The sequence below is a fragment of the Callithrix jacchus genome, chromosome 18 (genome assembly GCF_049354715.1).
Source record: "Callithrix jacchus isolate 240 chromosome 18, calJac240_pri, whole genome shotgun sequence".
NCBI lineage: Eukaryota > Metazoa > Chordata > Mammalia > Primates > Cebidae > Callithrix > Callithrix jacchus.
The window spans coordinates 20,819,319-20,841,274 of NC_133519.1; the positions used below are offsets into that span (position 1 = coordinate 20,819,319).

The following is a 21,956-nucleotide window of genomic DNA, read 5'->3' on the forward strand; positions in this document are numbered from 1 at the left end:
GGATGCTCTGAGCAACAACAACATATATTCCTGCCAGACAAAACAGCAACGACATATATTCCTGCCAGAGATGTTTAGCCTGGAACTAACAATCTGAAGGAAGCAGCCAGACAAACCCAAATTAAGGAACATTCGGCAAAATGGTTGACCCTCCAGACTCTTCAAAAATGATAATATCATTAAGACGAAAAATAATCTCAGTTACTAGTCTACATTAAAGGAGCCTAGGTTCACGTGGCAAATAAGGGCAATGCAGGATTCCTGGTGGATTCTGGATCACAAAAAGCTCTAAAGACCATCATTGGAATAATTAGTGAAATGTAATATTAGCTATTATTAAGGACTAGTATTTTGTTAGTGTAAATTTCTTGAGTGATATTTGTATTGTTTGGGAGACTAATGTTGAAATGATTAAAGGTAAAGTGTCACGGGCCGGGTGCAGTGGCTCATGCCTGTAATCTCGACACTTTGGGAGGTTGAGGCTGGTGGATCACCTGAGGTCGGGAGTTTGAGACCAGCCTGGCCAATATGGTGAAACCCTGTTTCCACCAAAAATACAAAAAATTAGTCAGGCCTGGTGGTGGCCGCCTGTAGTCCTAGCTACTTGGTAGACTGAGGCAGAAGAGTTGCTTGAACTTGGGAGGCAGAGGTTGCAGGGAACCGAGATTTTGCCACTGCACTCCAGCCTGGGTGCAAGAGAGCAAGACTCTGTCTCAAAAAAAACAAAAGTGTCACACTTGCAACTCATTCCAAATTCTTCAACAAACAGTAGTGTGAGAGAGAGAGAGAGAGAGAAAACAAATGTAGCAAAATGTCTAGATGAAGGAATTCATTGCCAATCTTTCACACCTTCTTATTTCTGCTCTTAACAAATTACCACAAACCTGGTGTCTTAGAACAACACAAATGTATTTTCTTAAAGTTCTAGAAGTCAGAAATTCAAAATGAGCCTTATGGAGCTGAAAGGTGTTGGCAGAGTTGTGTTTCTTCTCAGGGCTCAAAGAAGAATGTTTCCTTTTCCTGATTCAAGCACCACCCACACCCCTTAGCTCCTGGCTCCTTCCTCTATCTTCAAAACACATCCCTCTAACCTCTGCTCTGATCATCACATTTCCATTTCTGTACCCTCTGCCTGCCTTCTCTACCCTTGTCTGATCTTTTACCTGCCTTTAAAGGTCTCCCCACTTTTGTTCATCCTCTCAGTTTTGAGAGATTTACCAAAACTTTAGTCATTGACGTCACAGTCACCACCGCAAAAGTACTTATATGGTCTTCCAACCCACTGGGAAACAGTAGCACGTGGGTTTTGCCGGGTGGGAGCAAGGCCTTTGGGTTTTTTTTAACGGTTAGAGTAGAGGGTACTTCCTTAAGTTGGGATGTCCTGTTTATGGGAGAAGAAACAAAGCCTGGTCTGCTCTAGGATGTATGTGTTTCCTTAAAGTCTTAATTTGATTGTGTCACATTTAGCACAAGTGACCCCATTTTGGTTTGGTCTTCTCTGTTGGGGCCTAGTGCATGCGCTCAGTCCAAAGCAATGGCCTCCTACTGTTTTGTTTTAAAATTCTCCCATTTTGCTTCTCACTCAGGTGAGAGTGTGACCAGAACTTGGCGACACTCTCAGCTGCCACTATTTTGGATTTCCAGTATGAGCGTGCCATTCACAGGTTATGGTGGCCTCATGGTCAACATTTCTTTTTTTTTTTGAGACAGGGTCTCACTCTGTCACCCAGGCTGGAGTGCAGTGGCGCGATCTCAGCTTACTTCAACCTCTGCCTCCTGGACTCCAGTGATCCTCCCACTTCTTCCTCCTGAGTAGCTGGGATGACAGGTATGCACCACCAAGCCCAGCTAATTTTTGTACTTTTTGTAGAGATGGGATTTCCCCATGTTGCCCAGGCTGGTCTTGAACTCCTGGACTCAAGCGATCTGCCTTGGCCTCCCAAAGTGCTGGGATTACAAGCATGTGCAACCACGCCTGGGCCACGGTCACACATTTCTTTCAGCCCTTGTCATTCCAGTTGAAGCAAGACCATTTGACATTTTAGTGATGGCTGCATGCAAACTTTTAAAATTTTTGAGAGAATACAGCGCACCAGGGAGACATATTATTATAATGATCATAGGGATGATACCAAGGTTTTGGAATATGTTCTTTACTTATACTCCATAAACCAACACCTAAAATCAAATAGATCAACGAATGAGCTAGATATACAGTCTACTTGCTTAACTAAGCGGTCTCTTCATTAATCCCCTTCAACTGAACCTCTGTATACCTAAGGCAAGGTATTTCTCCATAGGCTCAAGTGTCAGCAGCTGCACAGATATTTCTCCGTTTAGTCAGTAAGTAATCTAGTGCAATTCTATTATTTAGCATAATGTTCGCAAGATAATTTCAAGTCTGTGGTGTCATCATATCCATTACAGTAGAATCTGCCGTAGAGCCTATCGTGAAGGATACATTTCTAATCAATGCCTCTTTTACTCCAAACCATGGAAAAAGGACCTAATGACGATGGCCTTCTAGAAGAGTGAAGACCTCCTGGCAATGTTCTCTTTAACCCATGAGGTAGGTTAAGAGGTATGAACCAATGTTCTGTTTCTGATTGATTATGAAGCAACATATCTACCATTAAAATTTCTCACCTACGGCTGGGCGCGGTGGCTCATGCTTATAATCCCAGAACTTAATGAGGCCAAGGCAGGTGGATCACAAGGTCAGGAGTCTGAGACCAGCCTGTCTAATATGGTGAAACTCTGTTTCTACTAAAAAATACAAAAACTAGCCAGGCATGGTGGCGCACACCTGTAGTCCCAGCTACTTGGGAGGCTGAGGCAGAAGAATTGTTTGAACTCGGGAGGCAGAGGTTGCAGTGAGCCGAGATTGTACCACCACACTGCAGCTTGGGTGACAGAGTGAGACTCTGTCTCAAAAAAAAAAAAAAATTATCACCTACATTGGGCCTTCATCTTCCATCTGTCAAGGTATAAGGTCATCCATGTGTAAGGCTCACTACAATATCCTTCACAAATAAAAGTATACCCCACGAGTGTACACAACAGACCCTCTTTTTTTTTCCCTCTTTCCTTTTTTTTTTTGAGACAGAGTCTTACTCTGTCACCCAGACTGGAATGTAATAGTGCGATCTGGGCTCACTGCAAACTCTGCCTCCCGGATTGAAGTGATTCACCTGCCTCAGCCTCCTGAGTAGCTGGGACTATAGGCCTGTGCCACAACCTAGTCCCAAGCTAATTCTTGTCTTTCTAGAAGAGACAGGGGTTTCAAGACTAGCAACGCTAGTCTTGAACTCCTCACCTCAAGTGATCTGCCCGCCTCAGCCTCCAAAGTGCTGGGATTACAGGCAAGAGCCACCATGCCCAGCTGCTCTTTTCACTTCTGTTGTTCATAGAGGCACAAGCAAGGGGGAAAAGAATTCAAAGAGTCTCATGATAGTAGAGAAGTCTTGATGTGTGATCTCGGGAAAAAGCTGTTCACCTCAAGGATGCCATCTTCTTCTGGGGAGAAACTTCCCTGATTGGTTTTACCTTAAGGGTTCCGATGGTGACACAGTTCCAAGAGTGTGGAGCGACCCTTTTCAGTTGTGAGATTATGAATCCAAGATTCAAAGTCCCCAAGTTTTGCTGCAGTGTGGATGGCAAGGGCAGTCTTTCTCTGATGTTCTCAAAAGAGCCATTCTTCAGGTTTTAGATTGTGAAGGGGTTGATTGTCCTCATAAAAAGTTTTCTTTACCTGTGGCATAATAATCTACTGTTATAACATCAGTCCTCTTGCATGGGAAAGCTCTTATACAACCAGGAAACATGCATTGAAAATGACAATTAGCCGGGCAAGGTGGCTCACGCCTATAATCCCAGCACTTTGGGAGGCCGAGGCGGGTGGATCACGAGGTCAAGAGATCAGGATCATCCTGGTCAACAAGGTGAAACCCCGTCTCTACTAAAAATACAAAAATTTTATGGTGGTGCGCGCCTGTAGTCCCAGCTACTTGGGAGGCTGAGGCAGAAGAATTGCTTGAACCCAGAAGGCAGAGGTTGCAGTGAGCCGAGATCGTGCCATTGTACTCCAGTCTGGGTAACAACAGCGAAACTTCGTCTCAAGAAAAGAAAGAAAGAAAGAAAGAAAATGACAATTAATCACTTCTCTCTATAAATGTTTAGCTTCTGGGCTGGGGCACTTTCAGGCTGCTTGGTGCCAGGGGGCTGCCCTCTATAAATGTTTAAACGGCCCATCAGGTAGCAGAATGTTGAGGCTTTGATCTTCTTCCCAGGAATATGGGTTGGACAAACCAAACATTGGTCATAAACTATTTTAGCAATTTAGAAGTCACCACACCAAAATATATTTAATTTGGATCATCTTATCTTTTCCATAATGAGTCATAGGATGAAGAGCTTTTAATAACAAAAGCTTTAAGGACTCAGAAAGGAGAAGGCAGCCATCCCACTTCTCCATGAGTCCATGCTTAACTGGACTTATATCCTCTTGAATACTAGTTGTTTCTCCAATTTAGGGGCATAGCACTGAAACTGATAGGTTATCATAAGTAATTTGACTTAGGCCATGGAATTTATACAAATTACATATTTAAACAATTTCAGTATTGGCAGATTTAGCATGAAAATCTGACAAAGTGGTCAGCTGTGGTGGCTCATGCCTGTAATCCCAACACTTTGGGAGGCCAAGGCGGGTGGATCACCTGAGATCAGGAGTTCGAGACCAGCCAGGCCAACATGGTGAAACCCTGTCTCTACTAAAAATAAAAAATTAGCCATATATGGTATCAAGTACTTATTATTTTAAGCCAATTAATCAGAACTTTTTCATATCAACATCACACACAACACTTAAATATATAGACAGAAAAAGATCCAGTAGTTGTAAGACTGTTCATTAGCCAGTTTTAAGATTCTTAAGGCCGGGCGTGGTGGCTCATGCCTGTAATCCAAGCACTTTGGAGGCCAAGGCAGGCATATCACCTGAGGTAGGGAGTTCAAGACCAGCCTGACCAACATGGTGAGACCCCGTCTTTAAAAAAAACTAAAAATAAAAATAAAAGATTCTTAATTGGATTACTGGATTCAGGGTGGAGTCCTTTGTGGAATAAGGCTAGGAAAACATGCAGTTTCTAGAGCCTAATAAAAAGGCACAGCTGGAAAGCAAACAGATCTCCAAAAATTCTGGATTCCCAAAAGAGAAATGCTATGGAACAAGACAGTACCATGATTTTACTGTACATTTCATTGCAAAGCAACCCAAAGCCAATCAATGTATTTTTGATCGAGTAAAAGCACCCCTTTATGCTTCTCTCTCACTCACATACCACATCCAATCAGTCAGCCTCACCTTCAAAATAGTCTAACTTGACCACCATTCACACCTCCCGGCTATCATCTTCATCTACGCCACTAGCATCACCTGGCTGCATGTCTCCTCTTTGGTTTCCCTGCTTCTGCCCTTGGCAGTCTTTAAAATATCCTCAACATAGCCGAAGTCATCCTGGTAAATCAGGCTACTCCCCTACTCAGACCCCTCTGAAGGCTTGTAGTCCTGCCCAGAAGGCCCACAATATCCTACACAATCTGTCCCCATCTTACCTTTCTGCTGTCATGACCCGCCGTTCTCCTCTGTACTTACTCAGCTTCTGCTAGCCAAACCCCCTCACAACTCCTGGACATAGTGAACACACTCCCACCGCAAGATCTTGGCAGTTGCTGTTCTCTCTGCCTGGTACTTCGTGGCTCAATCCCTCACCTTCTTCAGATCTTTCCTCACTGAAGCCCTCCCTAAAGATCTATTAAAGTTGTAAACCAGCACCACCCCCAATATAACTACGTTCCTACTCAACTTCCTTTTTCTCCACAGCACTTTTCAAAACTTCACATTCTAGGCTGGGTGTGGTGGCTCACAGCTGTCATCCCAGCATTTGGGGAGGCTGAATTAGGAGGATCATTTGAGCCCAAGAGTTCAAGAACAGCCTGGACAACATAAAGAGACCTGGTTTAAAAAAATAAAAAAAAATTGGCCAGGCAAGGTGGCTGATGCCTGTAATCCCAGCACTTTGGGAGGCCGAGGCGGGCAGATCACGCACAAGGTCAAGAGATCGAGACCATTCTTACCAACATGGTGAAACTCCATCTCTAAAAAAAAAATTAAAAAATAAATTTAAATAAAAACTTGACATTCTATTATTGATTTTTATTGCATATCATATGCTTCCTGGTACTAGAGTACAAGCTCCAAAAAGGCAGAAATGTTTACCTGGCTTGTTGCTATATCCCCAGCATCTACATATGTTCTGGCATATAATAGGCTCTCAATTAATGCTTGTAAAGAAATGAACACACAAATTAGTGAACAGAAAACATTCATGAAGGCTGCTGTTCCAGAGTAGCCACTAAAAGGACAGAAAAAAAAGCATGCAATTTTTCAAACTAGTAGAGTGAAAAAAAACCAGTAAGACACAATTGTATAGTTTCCTAGAATTGCCATAACAAGTTTTCATAACCTAGGTTTAAAGAGAGTAATTTTAAGGAATACACTCTTTCAGAACTTAGAAGTCCCAAAATTAAGGCATCAGCATGGTTATGCTCTATCCAAAGACTCTGCAGGAGGATCTTTGCTTGCCTCTTCCAGCTTCAGCCTCCCGAGTAGCTGGGACTACAGGCACGCGCCACCATGCCCAGCTAATTTTTGTATTTTTAGTAGGGACGGGGTTTCACCTTGTTGACCAGGATGGTCTCGATCTCTTGAATTCGTGATCCACTCACCTCGGCCTCCCAAAGTGCTGGGATTATAGGCGTGAGCCGCCGTGCCCGGCCAGTTTCACTAAGTTTTTTGCCAAGGCTAGTCTCAGACCCCTGGGCTCAAGCAATCCTCCCACCTCACCCTCCAAAAGTACTGGGATTACAGGCGTGAGGCACCATGCCTGGCCAATCCTCGGTATTTCTTGATTTGTGGCCACATAACTCCACTCTCTGCCTCCCTCTTCATATGGCTGCCTTCCTTCTGTTTGTGTGTCTGTGTCTGCCTCTCTTCTCTTCTTATAAGGGTATCAGTCATACTGGATTGAGGGTACACATTATCACTTAGCTAATTTTTGTACTTCTTATAAAGATTAAATTTTGCCATGTTGCCCAGGCTGGTCTCAAACTCCTGACCCCGGGCAATCCACCTGCCTCGGCCTCCCAAAGTGCTGGGATTACAGGCATGAGCCACCATCCCTGGCCCAGAATGCCTTTATTTTTCAATTTTTTATATCTTTTGGCTAATCTTCTCTGTATTATTCCAATTTTAGTATACATGTTGCTGAAGTGAACACACTTTTATTCAGTAGGTTCTTCCTGGCCACTGTACAAGCCCAGAATATCTGAGGTGAAATTCACCAGAACCACAGGTGTTCTTTTAAAATATCCCTCAACACATCAGCCAGTTTGTAAAAAGAATTCAAAGAAACATAGAGTTACAGATTGATGTAATTTATTCTCCCCTCCTCCTTGTTAGAATGCCAGTTTTTCTGTCTCCAAATAGCCAGCGTCAGAAGATGGGTTCTCATCCCCACACTGCAGAGATCTCTTTCATCTATAGAGCAAGAGTACAGTGGCCTCCGATATCTGCTGACTGCAGCTGCTCTTAATGTGAGCTCCATATCCATTCCAGTCAAAGGCAGAGAAGTCCCCACACGGACGGGGATTACCCTCTGGAAGGAACACTCCTCCACCATGCAGTGCTGGGAAACAGAAAGAAGAGACACCGCGAGGGATTTGATTGGCTGCTGACACCAGTGACCCCAAGGCTGGTCTTGAATGCCAGACCTCCAATGATCCACCCACCCTGGCCTTCCAAATTGCTGGGATTACAGAGATGAGCCACCGCACCCGGCCCTGTGCATGCATTTTAAAGAAGCAATGCATGCAGGAACATACACAAACATGCACAATGGACAGTCTGAGGAGCAAGGAGCAAGTGGAGAAGGTTGTCAAGGAAAACGGCATAAAGACACATACTCTAGTCCACCCCCAGTGCCCACATGGCCAGCATCCTCTGAGTTCTAATCTACGAGTCCCTTCATGAGCACATGGCTGCCTCATCTTAGCTGGAAAATGCACAAGCTGGTATGTGAGGCAGGGAAGTGAAGATGCAGCTGTGAGTTCAGGCTGGGGGGCTCTAAGTGAATACCCTTGTTCTTAATGGTTCTGATGCTCTCTTCCTCCAGCCCCCAGGCACAAGATGTCCCTCAAAGGCAATCTCCAACCACTACAGCTATGGTGCTCTCTCCTACAAGACTGGAAGAACAATAAAAATATAAAACTTTTGCCAGGCACGGCAGCTCAAGCCTGTAATCCCAGCACTTTGGGAGGCTGAGGCAGGTGGATCACGAGGTCAAGAGATCGAGACCATTCTGGTCAACATGGTGAAACCCCGTCTCTACTAAAAATACAAAAATTAGCCGGGCATGGTGGCACGTGCCTGTAGCCCCAGCTGCTCGAGAGGCTGAGGCAGGAGAATCGCTTGAGCTGAGGAGGTGGAGGTTGCAGCAAGCTGAGATCGCACCACTGCACTCCAGCCTAGGCGACAGAGCAAGAATCCAATCTCAAAAAATAAATATATAAATTATACTCAACTTCTGGCGTCTACTACTCCAAACTTTGAAACACTTCATTTTTATTAAAAATCAGAACTCTTCAAAGAAAAAATTAAAAATAATTATACTCATAAGACGTCATCAAGCGAGTAATGAGAGTAAACAGAATAATGAGAATAAGCAAGTAGCCACAGACACGCACCGCTACACACCACGCAGCTGCATGCACGCGCACATGCACGCAAACGCAGGGGCCACTGATCGCCCCAAAAACACAGGCTCAGTGTTACAGCCAGTAACTCTTATCCCAGCACAAGGGGCATTGGCTGCTCTTTCATTATTAAAAACCCTGAACTGGACAAATCCTGCAACAAATTCCACTGAAAAAGAAGAGGCAAAGAAAGGGCCAAGTATTCAAAGGAGGAGCTAAAAGCAGCTTCCCATTGTCCAGTCCAGGGATTCCCTAAGCCGAAAGCTGAGGCTACAGCTAATCATGCCAGGCTGTGGGGGTTTAGCCTAGCACCCCTATGGCAAGTGGCTGGTGCTCGTCAGTCCTAAACTTGTCCCCAAGGAAACCTCTTTTCATCTGGGGCAAGAGGACAAAGGCTGGGGCTCACAAAAGGTCCCTTGTCTGCCTACAGCTTATAGGAGAAACTAGACGCTACAGAAAGATTACCAAAACGGTCTGAGAAGGCCCAGCAGGAATAAGCAATGATCGAATGTGGCTGCCTGTTGCTGTTTACACACTTCTCATCCAATTCCCATGGGTGGATTTTCATGACTGCCACCTGCTTTCATCGGAATATCAAAGGACAACAATGGTGTCTTTGAGTTTTTCATCCACAACTTAACCTCTGTGGCCTTATTATACTGAAAACTGTCTTTTTGTAAGATAATTAATAGTTATCCTTCATAACAAAAGTAAATCTCTCTCACCACTCTGCTAGGGGGTCTTTCTTGTGAACCTCAGCGTGCACCATCTCTTAACTATTATAAGAGGCTATACACAAGGCAGTGATGAGAAGCCTGGGATTACATCCTGTGAAATAGGGGTAACAGCAATTCTAACTTCAAAGTTTTCTCATGATAATTAAATGACACAAAATCAGCCGGGCACAGTGGCTTGCACCTATAATCCCAGCACTTTGGGAGGCCGAGGCGGGTGGATCACAAGGTCAAGAGATCGAGACCATCCTACTCAACGAGGTGAAACCCCGTCTCTACTCAAAATACAAAAATTAGCTGGGCGTGGTGGTGCGCGCCTGTAGTCCCAGCTACTCGGGAGACTGAGACAGGAGAATTGCTTGAATTGCGGAGGTTGCAGTGAGCCGAGATCGTGCCATTGCACTCCAGCCTGGGTAACAACAGCGAAACCCCGTCTCAAAAAAAAAAAAAAGACACAAAATCATCTTAAGTTCCCAGAAAAGAGTCTGGCGCATTTTAAGTGCTCAGTAAATCAGAGCAATTATTAATCGTTGCTATCCGCCATCCTTCCAAGAGAGCAAGAAAATATTTACGATGGGACGAGGAAGCAAACACTCACGTTGACCATGTGGTGTGTAATAAGATGCAGTCTTCTTAGCATCACCAAAGTCATAGACCACAGGTATGGCTGGGCCATTGTCATTCCAACATTTCCCTAATCCGTATTTCACTGGATATTTCTGCAGAGACCAAGAAGAGAGGTTTTGTGAGGGCATTAGAGATGCTGCCATAGTGGCGGGGAGGGGGCCTTCAAGTTAACTGCCATTAACCAAAAACAATCATAATAATAGTGACTCCTGCCGGGCCTGGTGGCTCATGCCTGTAATCCCAGGACTTGGGGAGGCCAAGGCAGGTGGATCACCTGAGGTCAGGAGTTCAAGACCAGCCTGGCCAACATGATGAAACCCTATCTCTACTAAAAATAAAAAATTAGCTGGGTGTGGTGGCACACGGCTGTAGTCCCAGCTACTCAGGAGGCTGAGGCAGGAGAATTGCTTAAACCCAGGAGGCAGAGGTTGTAGTGAGCTGAGATCATGCCGCTGCACTCCAGCCTTAGAGACAGAGTGAGACTCCATCTCAGTAAAAACCAATAATAATAGTGACTCCTTTTCCCTGTAGCTGTGTCTCCCCAACAGCCCCAAGCCCTTCGTCCCTGTCTCTTTCTCCCTATGCTCTCCTGTCCCACGGGCCTCTTCCTTGCCTGGCTTAGAGTTTCTGAGAGGCTGGACATGAGTTCATGTGAACCAAAGGAAAGAGAAACAGCCAACCACTCAGTAGTAATGTGGAACCACAGAACGGATCTGTCCCCTACCCCAGACACTTGGCTCTGTGGTCACCAAAGAAAGTGCCCCCAGCCAGCAGCCCTGTGTACCTGGTAGAGGCCAAACAGATTATGTCCCAGGCTCTGGAAGAAGCCAGTGTTGGTGTGGTACCTCAGCAGGGCTCTGTTTCTCCAGTGCTGCATGGGGGACTTGTTGGGCACATGCCAGATGCCCAGGTCCTTGGCCTGGATGTCATAGTAGCCAGGGATCTGGAAAGCAAGAGACACTGAGTCTGATGGGGCAAGGAGGTCCCAGGAGGCAAAAGGTCCACACATGCAGCCTCAGCTGGACTGAGAGCTCTGGACTCCAAGTGAGCAGATGGCCAGCCATGCTCAGACACCCCACTCCCAACAGATGATTCCACCACCACCCAGGCCCTAACGGCCTTGCTGGGAAGAAGTTGTCATTCAAGACATGTATTTCTCTCTTCTTCTCCAGCCCTTCCCCACATCCCACCTTCCAGCCCTCCCTCCTGCAGGCCTGTGGCCAGCCTCACTCCACTCCTCACCCTCACCCAAGCAGGTGGGAAGTGGCACCAACCTTGCAGTCATTGCTTGTGGCCGCCTCTGCAGACCCAAAGGTGTAGTTGGCCCAGTTGCCATTCCCCTCTGGGTAGTCTGCTTTGTTGCCCTGCTGACTAGACCAGTGATCGCTCACCGTGCACTTCCCATGCATGTCATTCTCATGCACGCTGGCCACCAGGGTCCAGCCGCCACCCCCAGAGGTCATGTCACAGAAGGTCTGTGATAACACCATTCTTGGTGTGGAGAAAATACAGGCCATCTGTAGAGAAAATCATCCCAGCCCCCTGTCTATAGCTCAGGGTCCATCTCAGCCCCATGACCAAAAAGTCCTAGGAAGTCAAAAGTATGCTCTGAAGGCTCCAACACGTACTTGTTGGAAGATGATGCTCCACACGTCTTGTGTTCTGCTCACCTAGGAGCAGGGGCACTGACTGCCTTGGCTTCACACTATCCTTTCAGAGTTGTAGGGCAAATAGCCTTAGAAGAGAGACAGATGGATCTCCCTCTCGACAGTGCCACCCTGTGGCCAGGAGAGGCCAGAAATCAGCACACAGCCACATCTGAGACAGAATAGGGCCTCTGTGCAGCTCAGAGCAAAGGTTGTGCCCAACACATAAGAGTCAGCTTCCCTAAGCTCAGAGCTCGCCTCCTGTTCACAAGCTTGCAGGAGACTGGCTCCTCTGAGGCATCCCGGTGACATTGCACATTCGCGCATAGGCCACGTAGGGACAGCTGACCTAAGCCTTGCCAGAAAGCCTGTGATCTCCCTAAAACATGGAAAGGTGGGAAGCTTGAGAGGAACTGCAACGAGGTCACTTCTCACCCTCTCCCTATCTTCGTGGAAGCTGTCTTGAGACGGCTGTCATGACTGTGTCGTCACCTCCCGGGTTCTGAAGAGGTATATGAGGCTTTTTGCCTCGCTCGCCCCAATGCCGTAAGGTACACAGGCTATGAAACGGCTATGGCAGCATGGACTAGCTCCTCAGCCACTGCCCATGTTGCGTTGTCACTTCCTTCTTTTCCATGCCGCCTTGTGGGACAAGGGATGGGAAAAGCTGACACTTGCCGATCTTGAATTTGCTTTCTATGTGAGTAATAAACACTCTGGCTCTAAAAAGGCCTTGTCGTTTCTTTGCCAGCCAAATTTGTCAGCCTGATTGACGAGGCTACTACTTGTGCGGATGTCACCTGGCGCAGTACAAGAAAATGCTGATGCTCTGGCTACTGCTATTCCTGTGATTAATAAAGCTCTTTGTCTCTGGCTCGGGAATTTCAGGTTTTCTGCCAGCATCTATAAACCCGGGGCAAGTAGGGGCAAAAGATTCATCACAGTTCTTACCGCCACGCTAAGCATCGCCAGAAACACTGCCCTGTCTGTGTTCAGAAGATTGTGTGACTGAAATGGGACACAAAAGCCTCCAAGTTCCCACTAGAAACCTCCTTGACCAGCAGCTGGGGGCAGAACAGGCTCCACATGGGTTTGTCCCTCCTGATTTCTAGGAGTGGGCTCTGTGGACCTAAAAAGTGGTGTTGGAGAGAGAATGCTGAGTTGGTTCGTCACTCACCACCTGCGCTATGGCAACATTCCTTGATTTCCTTGCAGTTTCTAGGCAGGGAAGAAAAGGAGGAGACACAGCTTCCGTCCATCCTCGAGAGCATCTCAAGAGAAGAGGCCGCTGCTAAAAGATGTGAGAATGATTCTCATTACAAATCTGACCACTGATGCTAGGAGTGGTGGTTCATGCTTATAATCCCAGCACTTTGGAAGGCTAAGGCAGGCAGATCACGAGGTTAGGAGGTAGAGACCATCCTGGACAACATGGTGAAACCTCATCTCTATTAAAAATACAAAAACTTAGCCAGGCATGGTGGCACACACCTGTAGTCCCAGCTACTCAGGAGGCTAGGGCAGGAGAATCACTTGAACCTGGGAGGCGGAGATTGCAGTGAGCCGAGATCATGCCACTGTACTCCAGCCTGGGCGACAGAGCTAGATGCCGTCTCACAAAACAAAACAAAAAGACTGACCACTGAGACCATCTTTCCTGGCCAATCTCTGCCTCTGTATCAACTCATCACTCTGCTCTGAAGTCCCAGGAAGTCAGGGATTCTCTATGCTAAGATCATCTGATCCAACAGCTGGTACAGCTGAAACACCTAGAATCTTCCACTCGACTACCTTTAATTAAATCCCTACTGTGTAAACTACCTAGACACTGGGCAGAGACAACTGGACACATTTCTTCAAGAAACTACATTCTACAGGGGAGGAGCACATGGAAAGGGACCCAACTGAGATGCGAGGGCAGGCCCACCTATGGGCCGAGCCCTGGGAACTCGCTGGGGAAGGGACCAGCTGTAACTCAGAGCAGGCTGATTTTGATGGAAGAATGGGAGCCAGCTATAAAACAGGAAGGAAAGGGGAGAGTGCACCCCAGGAAGAGAAGAAAGCCCATGAGACGGCCTGAAGCAATAGCAGAGCCCAGCCCAGCCCAGCCTGCTAAAAACTGCAGGTCAGTCACTTACTATGGCTGGACCATACGTTGTGATACAAAGAGGGGTGGAAACCAAAGCCAAAAACTTCACTGAGGCCAGTGGATGAAGGACTATGTATATTAGTCTAAAAGCCTAGAAATTATTCCAAAAGCCTGGCAGAGTGGGAAAAAGTGTATTTAAAATTATAGGACTCAACCTGGGCATGGTGACTCATGCCTATAATCCTAGCACTTTGGGAGGCCAAGGTGGGCAGATCACGAGGTCAAGAGACCAGACTTGCCAATATAGCTAAAGCCCGAATGTAAAAATACAAAAAATTAGACAGGTGTGGTGGTGTGTACCTGTAATCCCAGCTACTGGGGAGGCTGAGGCAGGAAAATCACTTGAACCCAGGAGGTGGAGATTCCAGTGAGCGGAGATCGCACCACTGTACTTCAGCCTAGGCGACAGAGGAAGACTCTGTCTCAACAACAAAATAAAATACAGGACTCAAAACCCCAGATGCCTGGGCATAGTGGCTCACACCTGTAATCCCGGCACTTTGGGAGGCCAAGGCAGGCAGATCACGAGATCAGGAGTTCAAGACCAGCCTGACCAACATGGTGAAACCCTGTCTCTACTAAAAATACAAAAATTAGTGGGGCGTGGTGGCACACACCTATAATTCCAGCTACTCAGGAGGCTGAGGCAGAAGAATCGCTTGAACCTGGAAGGCAGAGGTTGCAGTGAGCCAAGATCCGGCAACTGCACTCCAGCCTGACCACAGAGCAAGACTCTGTCGCAAAAACAAAACAAAACAAAACAAAAGATGTCATTAATAACTTCTTTTTTTTTTTTTTTTTAAGATGGGGTTTCACCATGATGGCCAGGCTGGTCTTGAACTCCTGACCTCAGGTGATCCACCCACCTCAGCCTCCCAATGTGCTAGGATTACAGGCGTGAGCCACCAAGCCCGGCATTAATAACTTCTTTATACTCATGGAGATCAAATGAGATGTCATAAGTAAATGTGCTTTTTTTAACTGATTGAAATAAACAATCGAACCCAATGTCAATGAAAAAGTATCACTATCATGCCTACTGTAAAAATAGAATTATGAGGATGGCAACTAGAGGAGGGTACACCCTGGACACAGCACTGATCACCCAGCTCCCTCTTGAGATCCCGAGGCCAAGGCCACGAGAGCCAGAGCAGCTGAGCAGGGACACAGTTCCTACTCTCTTACCCACGAACCCCTCAGAGCCACAGAAGCAGACAATCAGACCCCAGGATACACCTGAGCTAACATCCTGACTGCTTCAGACCAGACCCCAGGGGAGACCAGAAATCAGCAGCCAGTCCACGCCTCAAGTTGGCTGCTTAGCATGGGTTCCGTGCATCTCCAGGCCTTCCCCTCCCGCCCTGGACCTCAGAGCCCTACCCAGCTCAACTCCCTCCAGGGCCCTGCACAGCAGAGAGGCGCACAGCAAACTGCAGCTCCTACTCTCAGGAGCAATTTACCTGCACTGCGCCCACTGGTGGCCACGGACAGAAACAGCAGGAAGCCGAATCTGGTCATTGTCCTCTAAGGAAAATCAAGATGCATAGTATCACTGGCTGGCCCCTCCTTTGTCATCTTCTCATTCTTACTCCCTGACCTTTCTGACTCAGGAAACCTCAAATGGAAAGTGATGGGCTTGTGTGCATTCAACCTCAAATGGAAAGTGATGGGCTTGTGTGCATTCTAGAACCTCCCGGAATATCCCCCACTGCTGTCCAACGCTATAAATACCCAAGGGGCCATGGGCTCATTTTCCTGAAACTCAATCTCTGAAACTGAGACCAGACCTGAGCTGGCATCATTGCTCCCACACAGATGGATCAAAGACACCTTCCTCACCAGCGCAGACACCTCCCTCCTTACTACCTCACAGATGCCAGGAGCTGAAAGTTCCCTTCTGGTGGACTCTCTCCTGATGCAGGGTGAAGTGCTGGTCCCTTTATGTAGACAGCCAAACCACCCAAGCCCTGCCCAGCCCAGCCCTGACCAGCCTAGGCTGCTGGCCCCTCCCTCTGATGCCCTTCCCTCTGAGGGTACCTGAGCCTGGGCCCTGGAAATGAGAAAGGACCTGTGACTGGCTGGAGAAGCAGGGAGCTGTGTTCCTGATCACACGGACGACTGTTGCCATCTGAGGAGGAGCGTCCTGCTTTCCCAGGGCAGGCCATACAAGGTAGCAGTATCTACTCAGATTTGTGAATAAATCACAATCCTCCCCTGCCTTCTCCCTCTCCCTCCTCACCCAGATGCCCCGGTGCCAGCTCTGTCAAGACATCATCCTTATAGACTGAGGTGACACCTCATGAAAAAGAGATTAAGAATAATAATTGGCTGGGCATGGTGGCACGTGCCTGTAATCCCAGCTACTCAGGAGGCTGAGGCAGGAGAATTGCCTGAACCCAGGAGGCGGAGGTTGCAGTGAGCCGAGATCGCGCCATTGCACTCCAGCCTGGGTAACGAGCGAAACTCCGTCTCCAAAAAAAAAAAAAGAATAATAATTGGCCAGGTGCAGTGGTTCATGCCTATAATCCCAGCACTTTGGGAGGCCAAGGAGGGCGGATTACCTGAGGTTAGGAGTTTGAGACCAGCCTGACCAACATGGTGAAACCCCATCTCTACAAAAAATACAAAAATTTAGCCTGGTGCAGTGGCACGCACCTGTAATCCCAGCTACTCAGAGGCTGAGGCAGGAGAATCGCTTGAACCCAGGAGACAGAGGTCGCAGTGAGCCAAGATCGTGCCACTGTACTATATACAGCCTGGCAACAGAGCAAGACTCCATTTCAAAAAAAGAAGAAAAAGAATTTAAATAAATAAATGATTGAATAGAGGAAAAGAAGACATCGTCCTTCCAGTCTTTCCTTCAACTTCTCTTTCAAGCCTCCCTCGACACCCCCACCCCCAGACAAAGCTGATGGTTCCTTCCTTTGTCCCACTACTGTACATTGTCCAGGCACTAATTATTGGAGTGACATCACCATGATCATTTACAGTAATGGGAAGACATTGACCTCAAGAACTTAGGGAACAATGGATGACTCCTGGAAACACAGCATTTTGTGATATGCAGAGTAAACTTTGGGCCAGTGGTGTTTTCCCAGATCCTACTGTCGTTTGGCCCTTTTCCGTCATCCCAAGCCCACAGCCACTTGACACAAAAGGCATATTCAGAAGGGCTTCCCTTTGATACCACAACATCTAAGGAGCAGCCTCAGGCAGCAGATGGTGAGCCCACCAAGGATAAAGAAATTAATATGATCTTGGCTGGGCGCGGTGGCTCACGCCCGTAATCCCAGCACTTTGGAAGGCCGAGGCGGGTGGATCACGAGGTCAAGAGATCGAGACCACCCTGGTCAACATGGTGAAAACCCGTCTCTACTAAAAATACAAAAAATTAGCTGGGCATTTTTTAGATTAGATCGCACCATTTCACTCCAGCCTGGGTAACAAGAGCGAAACTCCGTCTCAAAAAAAAAAAAAAAAAATAGGCATCATCCTTAAGTACAGCTGTATCAATTTTTAACACAACCACAGATAGTGGCTTAAAGAACAGTTCTGGGGGCTAGAAATCCAAGATCAAGGTGTCAGCATGTTTGGTTTCTTCTGAGGCCACTCTCCTTGGCCTGCAGATGGCCACCCTCTTGCTGCGTCCTCACGCAGTCGACCCTTGGTCTGTATTAGTGTCTTAATCTCTTTTTTTTTTCTATTTTAAAATTGTATTATTATTTTTTTTTTCGTGTCTTAATCTCTTGTGAGAACACCGGTCACATGGGATTGGAGCCCATCCTATGACCTCATTAACCTTAATTACCTCTTTAAAGGCCCCCATGTCCAAACACAGTCACATTCTCAAAGGTACTGGAAGGTTAGAACTTGAACCTAAGGATTTGAGGGGACAAAATTCAGCCCAAAACATCAGTGTTAATGATGACATTTGTTATAATTTTTGACATTAAAGTATAACAGCTGATAAAGTTAAAACTCCTGGAGGGATTCTATTGAGAAAATCATATTCCAAATAAACACAAAATAATTAGGGGGCAGAGCCCTCTTTACACTGCCTCCCAAAAGACACTGAAAGGGGATAAATCCTTAATCTCAGTAACATTTTTCATTATCCCCTTTCTCTTCTCCCTCGTTTTCACCAATCCTACTCCCCTAACCCACCAAATCCTATGGTACCCTTGTCCCCAAGACCGGTCCCCAGCCCCCGGCTCTTGGTAATGTAAATTAAGTCAACTTCCCTGTAAATTCCTTGCTCTGGCCTCTCCCAGCCTTTTCAGTTCTGCGCTTGCTTTCTTTCTTTTTTTTTTTTTTTTTTTCTCTCTCTCTCTCTTTCCCCACCTCCAGTTCTGCCCTTTCTATAATTCTGCATCACAAAAGTTCATAACCGGTCAGGCCGGGATCTCCTCTCCCAGAGATGGGAAGTGGGGCGAAGTCCCCATAAGGTGTCAGAAAAAGGGCCGCGAAGCCTGGAGGGGACGCGGCGCCGCCCCTGCACTCACCTCCACTTCCAAGCCCTGCGCAGGGAACATCTCCCTGTGTCCCCGCTGCCCCGCTTCAAGCCCGGCGCCAGGCTCGCCAAGGGGCTGAGCCTCCTCGCACAAAGATTTGGAAACTACACCTCCTTAGAATCAAGGCCTAGGGATTAAAGCACCTCCACGATTAGCTTTTCTGCCGCTAAATGAGAACAAGGGAGAGCTGGAGGACGAGCGGCCACTTGGTGTCCCTCTGGCCCAGCCAGAGCCCAGGGTCTCGGTGTTCGCTCCTCCCTAACTGGGCCGGGGCAGCGCAGCTTCGTGGCCCCAGCACTTTCCCTTTGGGCCAGATTAGCCGAAGTAGTCTCCAGCCAGAGGCCTCGGCTAGCTCTGTGAGAAGCGACCCCTGTGGGATCTTAAGAACGCTTTCGAATCCACTCGCGGGGACCTCACATGTGGAAGCTTCGTCTGTCCTTTGGGAATCGAGCCAGGTCAGGCCTGAGTCTCTCCCAGATCCCAAAGACACCCACACCCCCGAGGTACCGGGGGCGGTCTCAAGCTGAAGTAGAAAAGAATCTGCTTGTCATTGCACTGTCGACATGCTTCCTTCCAGGTTCCTTCTTGGAGGTACAGCATTCTAAGTCGTAAGTAACTGATAGTGTAGGTTCTGTGATTTACCTAATTTATTATTACTTTCTTTCCCACGCCCCAACGAATTTTTGCCTCCATTTCCATTTCAATGTTCTTTTACTCTCCATATAAATTTGTGTTTTTTCTATTTTCACTTGAATCGGTTATACCATTTACCTGGCTCTCTCATACAAGTAAAATAAAGTCTTTCACCTGTGTTCACTTTTATATCATTATTTTATATCATTTTTATTCATGATTTGACTTGTTTCTGAAATTTTTTTTAACAATGATTAGAGGACGAATAATTACGATTTTTCCCCCATTTAAAAAAATATAGGGTGTCTTGCTCTGTCACCCATCGGTGCAGTGGTAGAGATCATAACTCACTGCAGGTTCGAACTCTTGGGCTCCAACAAGTCTCCCACTTTGGCCTGCGAAAGTGCTGGGATTACAGTTGTGAGCCACCACTGCAGGGACAATAGCTGCAATATAAAGTAACTGAAGCTTCAGGGCCCCATCCAAGGTCCTATACCCAATTTTGTATTTGTTTTTTGTTTTTTGTTTTTTTTGAGATGGAGTTTCACTCTGGTCACAATGGCACGATCTGGGCTTATTGCAACCTCCACCTCCAGGTTCACGGGATTCTCCTGTCTCAGTCTCCAGAGTAGTCAGGATTACAGGCACATGCCACTACACCTGGCTAATTTTTATATTTTTAGTAGAGACAGAGTTTCATCATATTGGTCAGGCTGTTCCCAACCCCTTACCTCAGGTGGTCCACCCGCCTTGGCCTCCCAAAATGCTGAGATTACAGGTGTGAGCCATCGCACCCCACCAGTATTCTTTTTCTTAAAGAGATCCTCAATTTGGTCCATGCTCAGTTACTCATGCCTGTAATCCCAGCACTTGCGGAGGCAGAGGTGGGCTGATCACTTGAGGTCAGGAATTCAAGACCAGCCTTACCAACATGGTGAAACCTCATCTCTTATTAAAATACAAAAATTAGCTGAGCATTGTGGCGCACACCTGTAATTCAAACGATTTGGGAGGCTGAGGCAGGAGAGTAGCTTCAACCTAGGAAGCAGAGGTTGCAGTGTTCGGAGATCATGCCACTGCACTCTAGCCTAGATAACAGAGCTAGACTCTGTTATCTAGTCTCAAAATAAATAAACCGGCCAGGCGCGGTGGCTCACACCTGTAATCCCAGCACTTTGGGAGGCCGAGGCGGGTGGATCACGAAGTCAAGAGATCAAGACCATCCTGGTCAACATGGTGAAACCCCGTCTCTACTAAAAATACAAAAAAAAAAAAAAAAAAAAAAAATTGGCCGGGCACGGTGGCTCAAGCCTGTAATCCCAGCACTTTGGGAGGCCGAGGAGGGTGGATCAAGAGGTCGAGAGATCGAGACCAACCTGGTCAACATGGTGAAACTCCGTCTCTACTAAAAATACAAAAAATTAGCTGGGCATGGTGGCACGTGCCTGTAATCCCAGCTACTCAGGAGGCTGAGGCAGGAGAATTGCCTGAACCCAGGAGGCGGAGGTTGCAGTGAGCCGAGATGGCGCCATTGCACTCCAGCCTGGGTAACAAGATCGAAACTCCGTCTCTAAATAAATAAATAAACAAACAAAGAGATCCTCTATCAAATGAACTTAAGGCCCACCAAACCTGTCCTCTCCCCTACTAACTGCTGTCTCTCACAGCTTCCATTAAATAGTTGTGAAGCGGAAGTTTTGCCCAGGATTTGGCTAGCACATAGTCAGCAACTTCCTATTTTAAACTGCCCCTGTTTTTCTGCGAATAACTGCCTCTTTCTCCTTCTGTACCTCAGCTTATTGCTTACTAGCTAAAAACCTTAAGGAAACTGCCACGTCGTCTAAAACCTGCTGCGTTGTCTACAGTTCTGAGTTACTTCCCCTGCCCCTTCACCTATAAAACTGTGTACTTTTCTTAGACCGGGTCTGGACTTTTGGATGTGAACCCTTCTGGGCCTGCCGGTGTAATAAAGTGTGTTCCTCCATTTCCCTGAGTGCCACTTGGGTTTCTTGTCAGGTAAAATTTTCCACAACAGTTGAAAGATAATTTTTTTAAGGTAAAATTATTCTCACCAAAAAGAAATAATAGTTTTGGTGATGTATAACATTTAATTTCTGGGATCATGTTTTTTCCTACAGAGAGAAAATCCGTTGTATCTCTACCCGATGAAACAATTTGCATTTCTATTAATATGCACAGGGATCATTTGTACTGTAGCAGGAGCGTCCTGGAGAAACTGAGTTCTCCAACACTGAACTAATGGGGAAGGAAGGAATTTATTATTATTATTATTATTATTACGGCCGGGAGCCAGGTGATGATTTGTCTAAGTAACCCAGCTCTTCTAACAAAGAGACACTCTGCCTTTATATGGGCTTACACTCTAGATATTTTTTTTTGAGACAGAGTTTCGCTCTTGTTACCCAGGCTGGAGTGCAATGGCGCGATCTCAGCTCACCGCAACCTCCGCCTCCTGAGTTCAAGCAATTCTCCTACCTCAGCCTCCCGAGTAGCTGGGACTACAGGTGCGCACCACCATGCCCAGCTAATTTTTGTATTTTTAGTAGAGACGGGGTTTCACCTTATTGACCAGGATGGTCTCGATCTCTTGACCTCGTGATCCACCCACCTCAGCCTCCCAAAGTGCTGGGATTACAGGCTTGAGCCACCACACCCGGCCGAGGTTTACAGCTTTAGGAACTACAGGCAAAAGGCTTCTGCTCTCCGGATGGAGGAGTGGGGTGGGGGGGTTGATCTTGTTTAAGTAAAAACAGTATTTTCCGGAGAGTTTCTCCAATGCCAAGCGTGCTATTTACAGGAAGGTGATTCAGGAGGCGCCAGT

The 21,956-nt window shown here is 46.9% G+C and overlaps 1 protein-coding gene across 1 annotated transcript; it reads right to left on the reverse strand.

Moving 5' to 3' along the window:
• Positions 1-7,502: 7,502 nt before the first annotated feature.
• On the reverse strand, positions 7,503-20,501 carry ITLN2 (intelectin 2). The gene is given in 10 exon segments (XM_003735161.6): positions 7,503-7,742; positions 7,745-7,748; positions 8,880-8,983; positions 10,147-10,267; positions 10,960-11,118; positions 11,450-11,654; positions 11,656-11,692; positions 12,999-13,112; positions 15,431-15,494; positions 20,487-20,501. Coding segments are annotated over 10 exon segments (969 nt in total). The 3' UTR covers positions 7,503-7,596.
• Between the last annotated feature and the right edge of the window lie 1,455 nt (positions 20,502-21,956).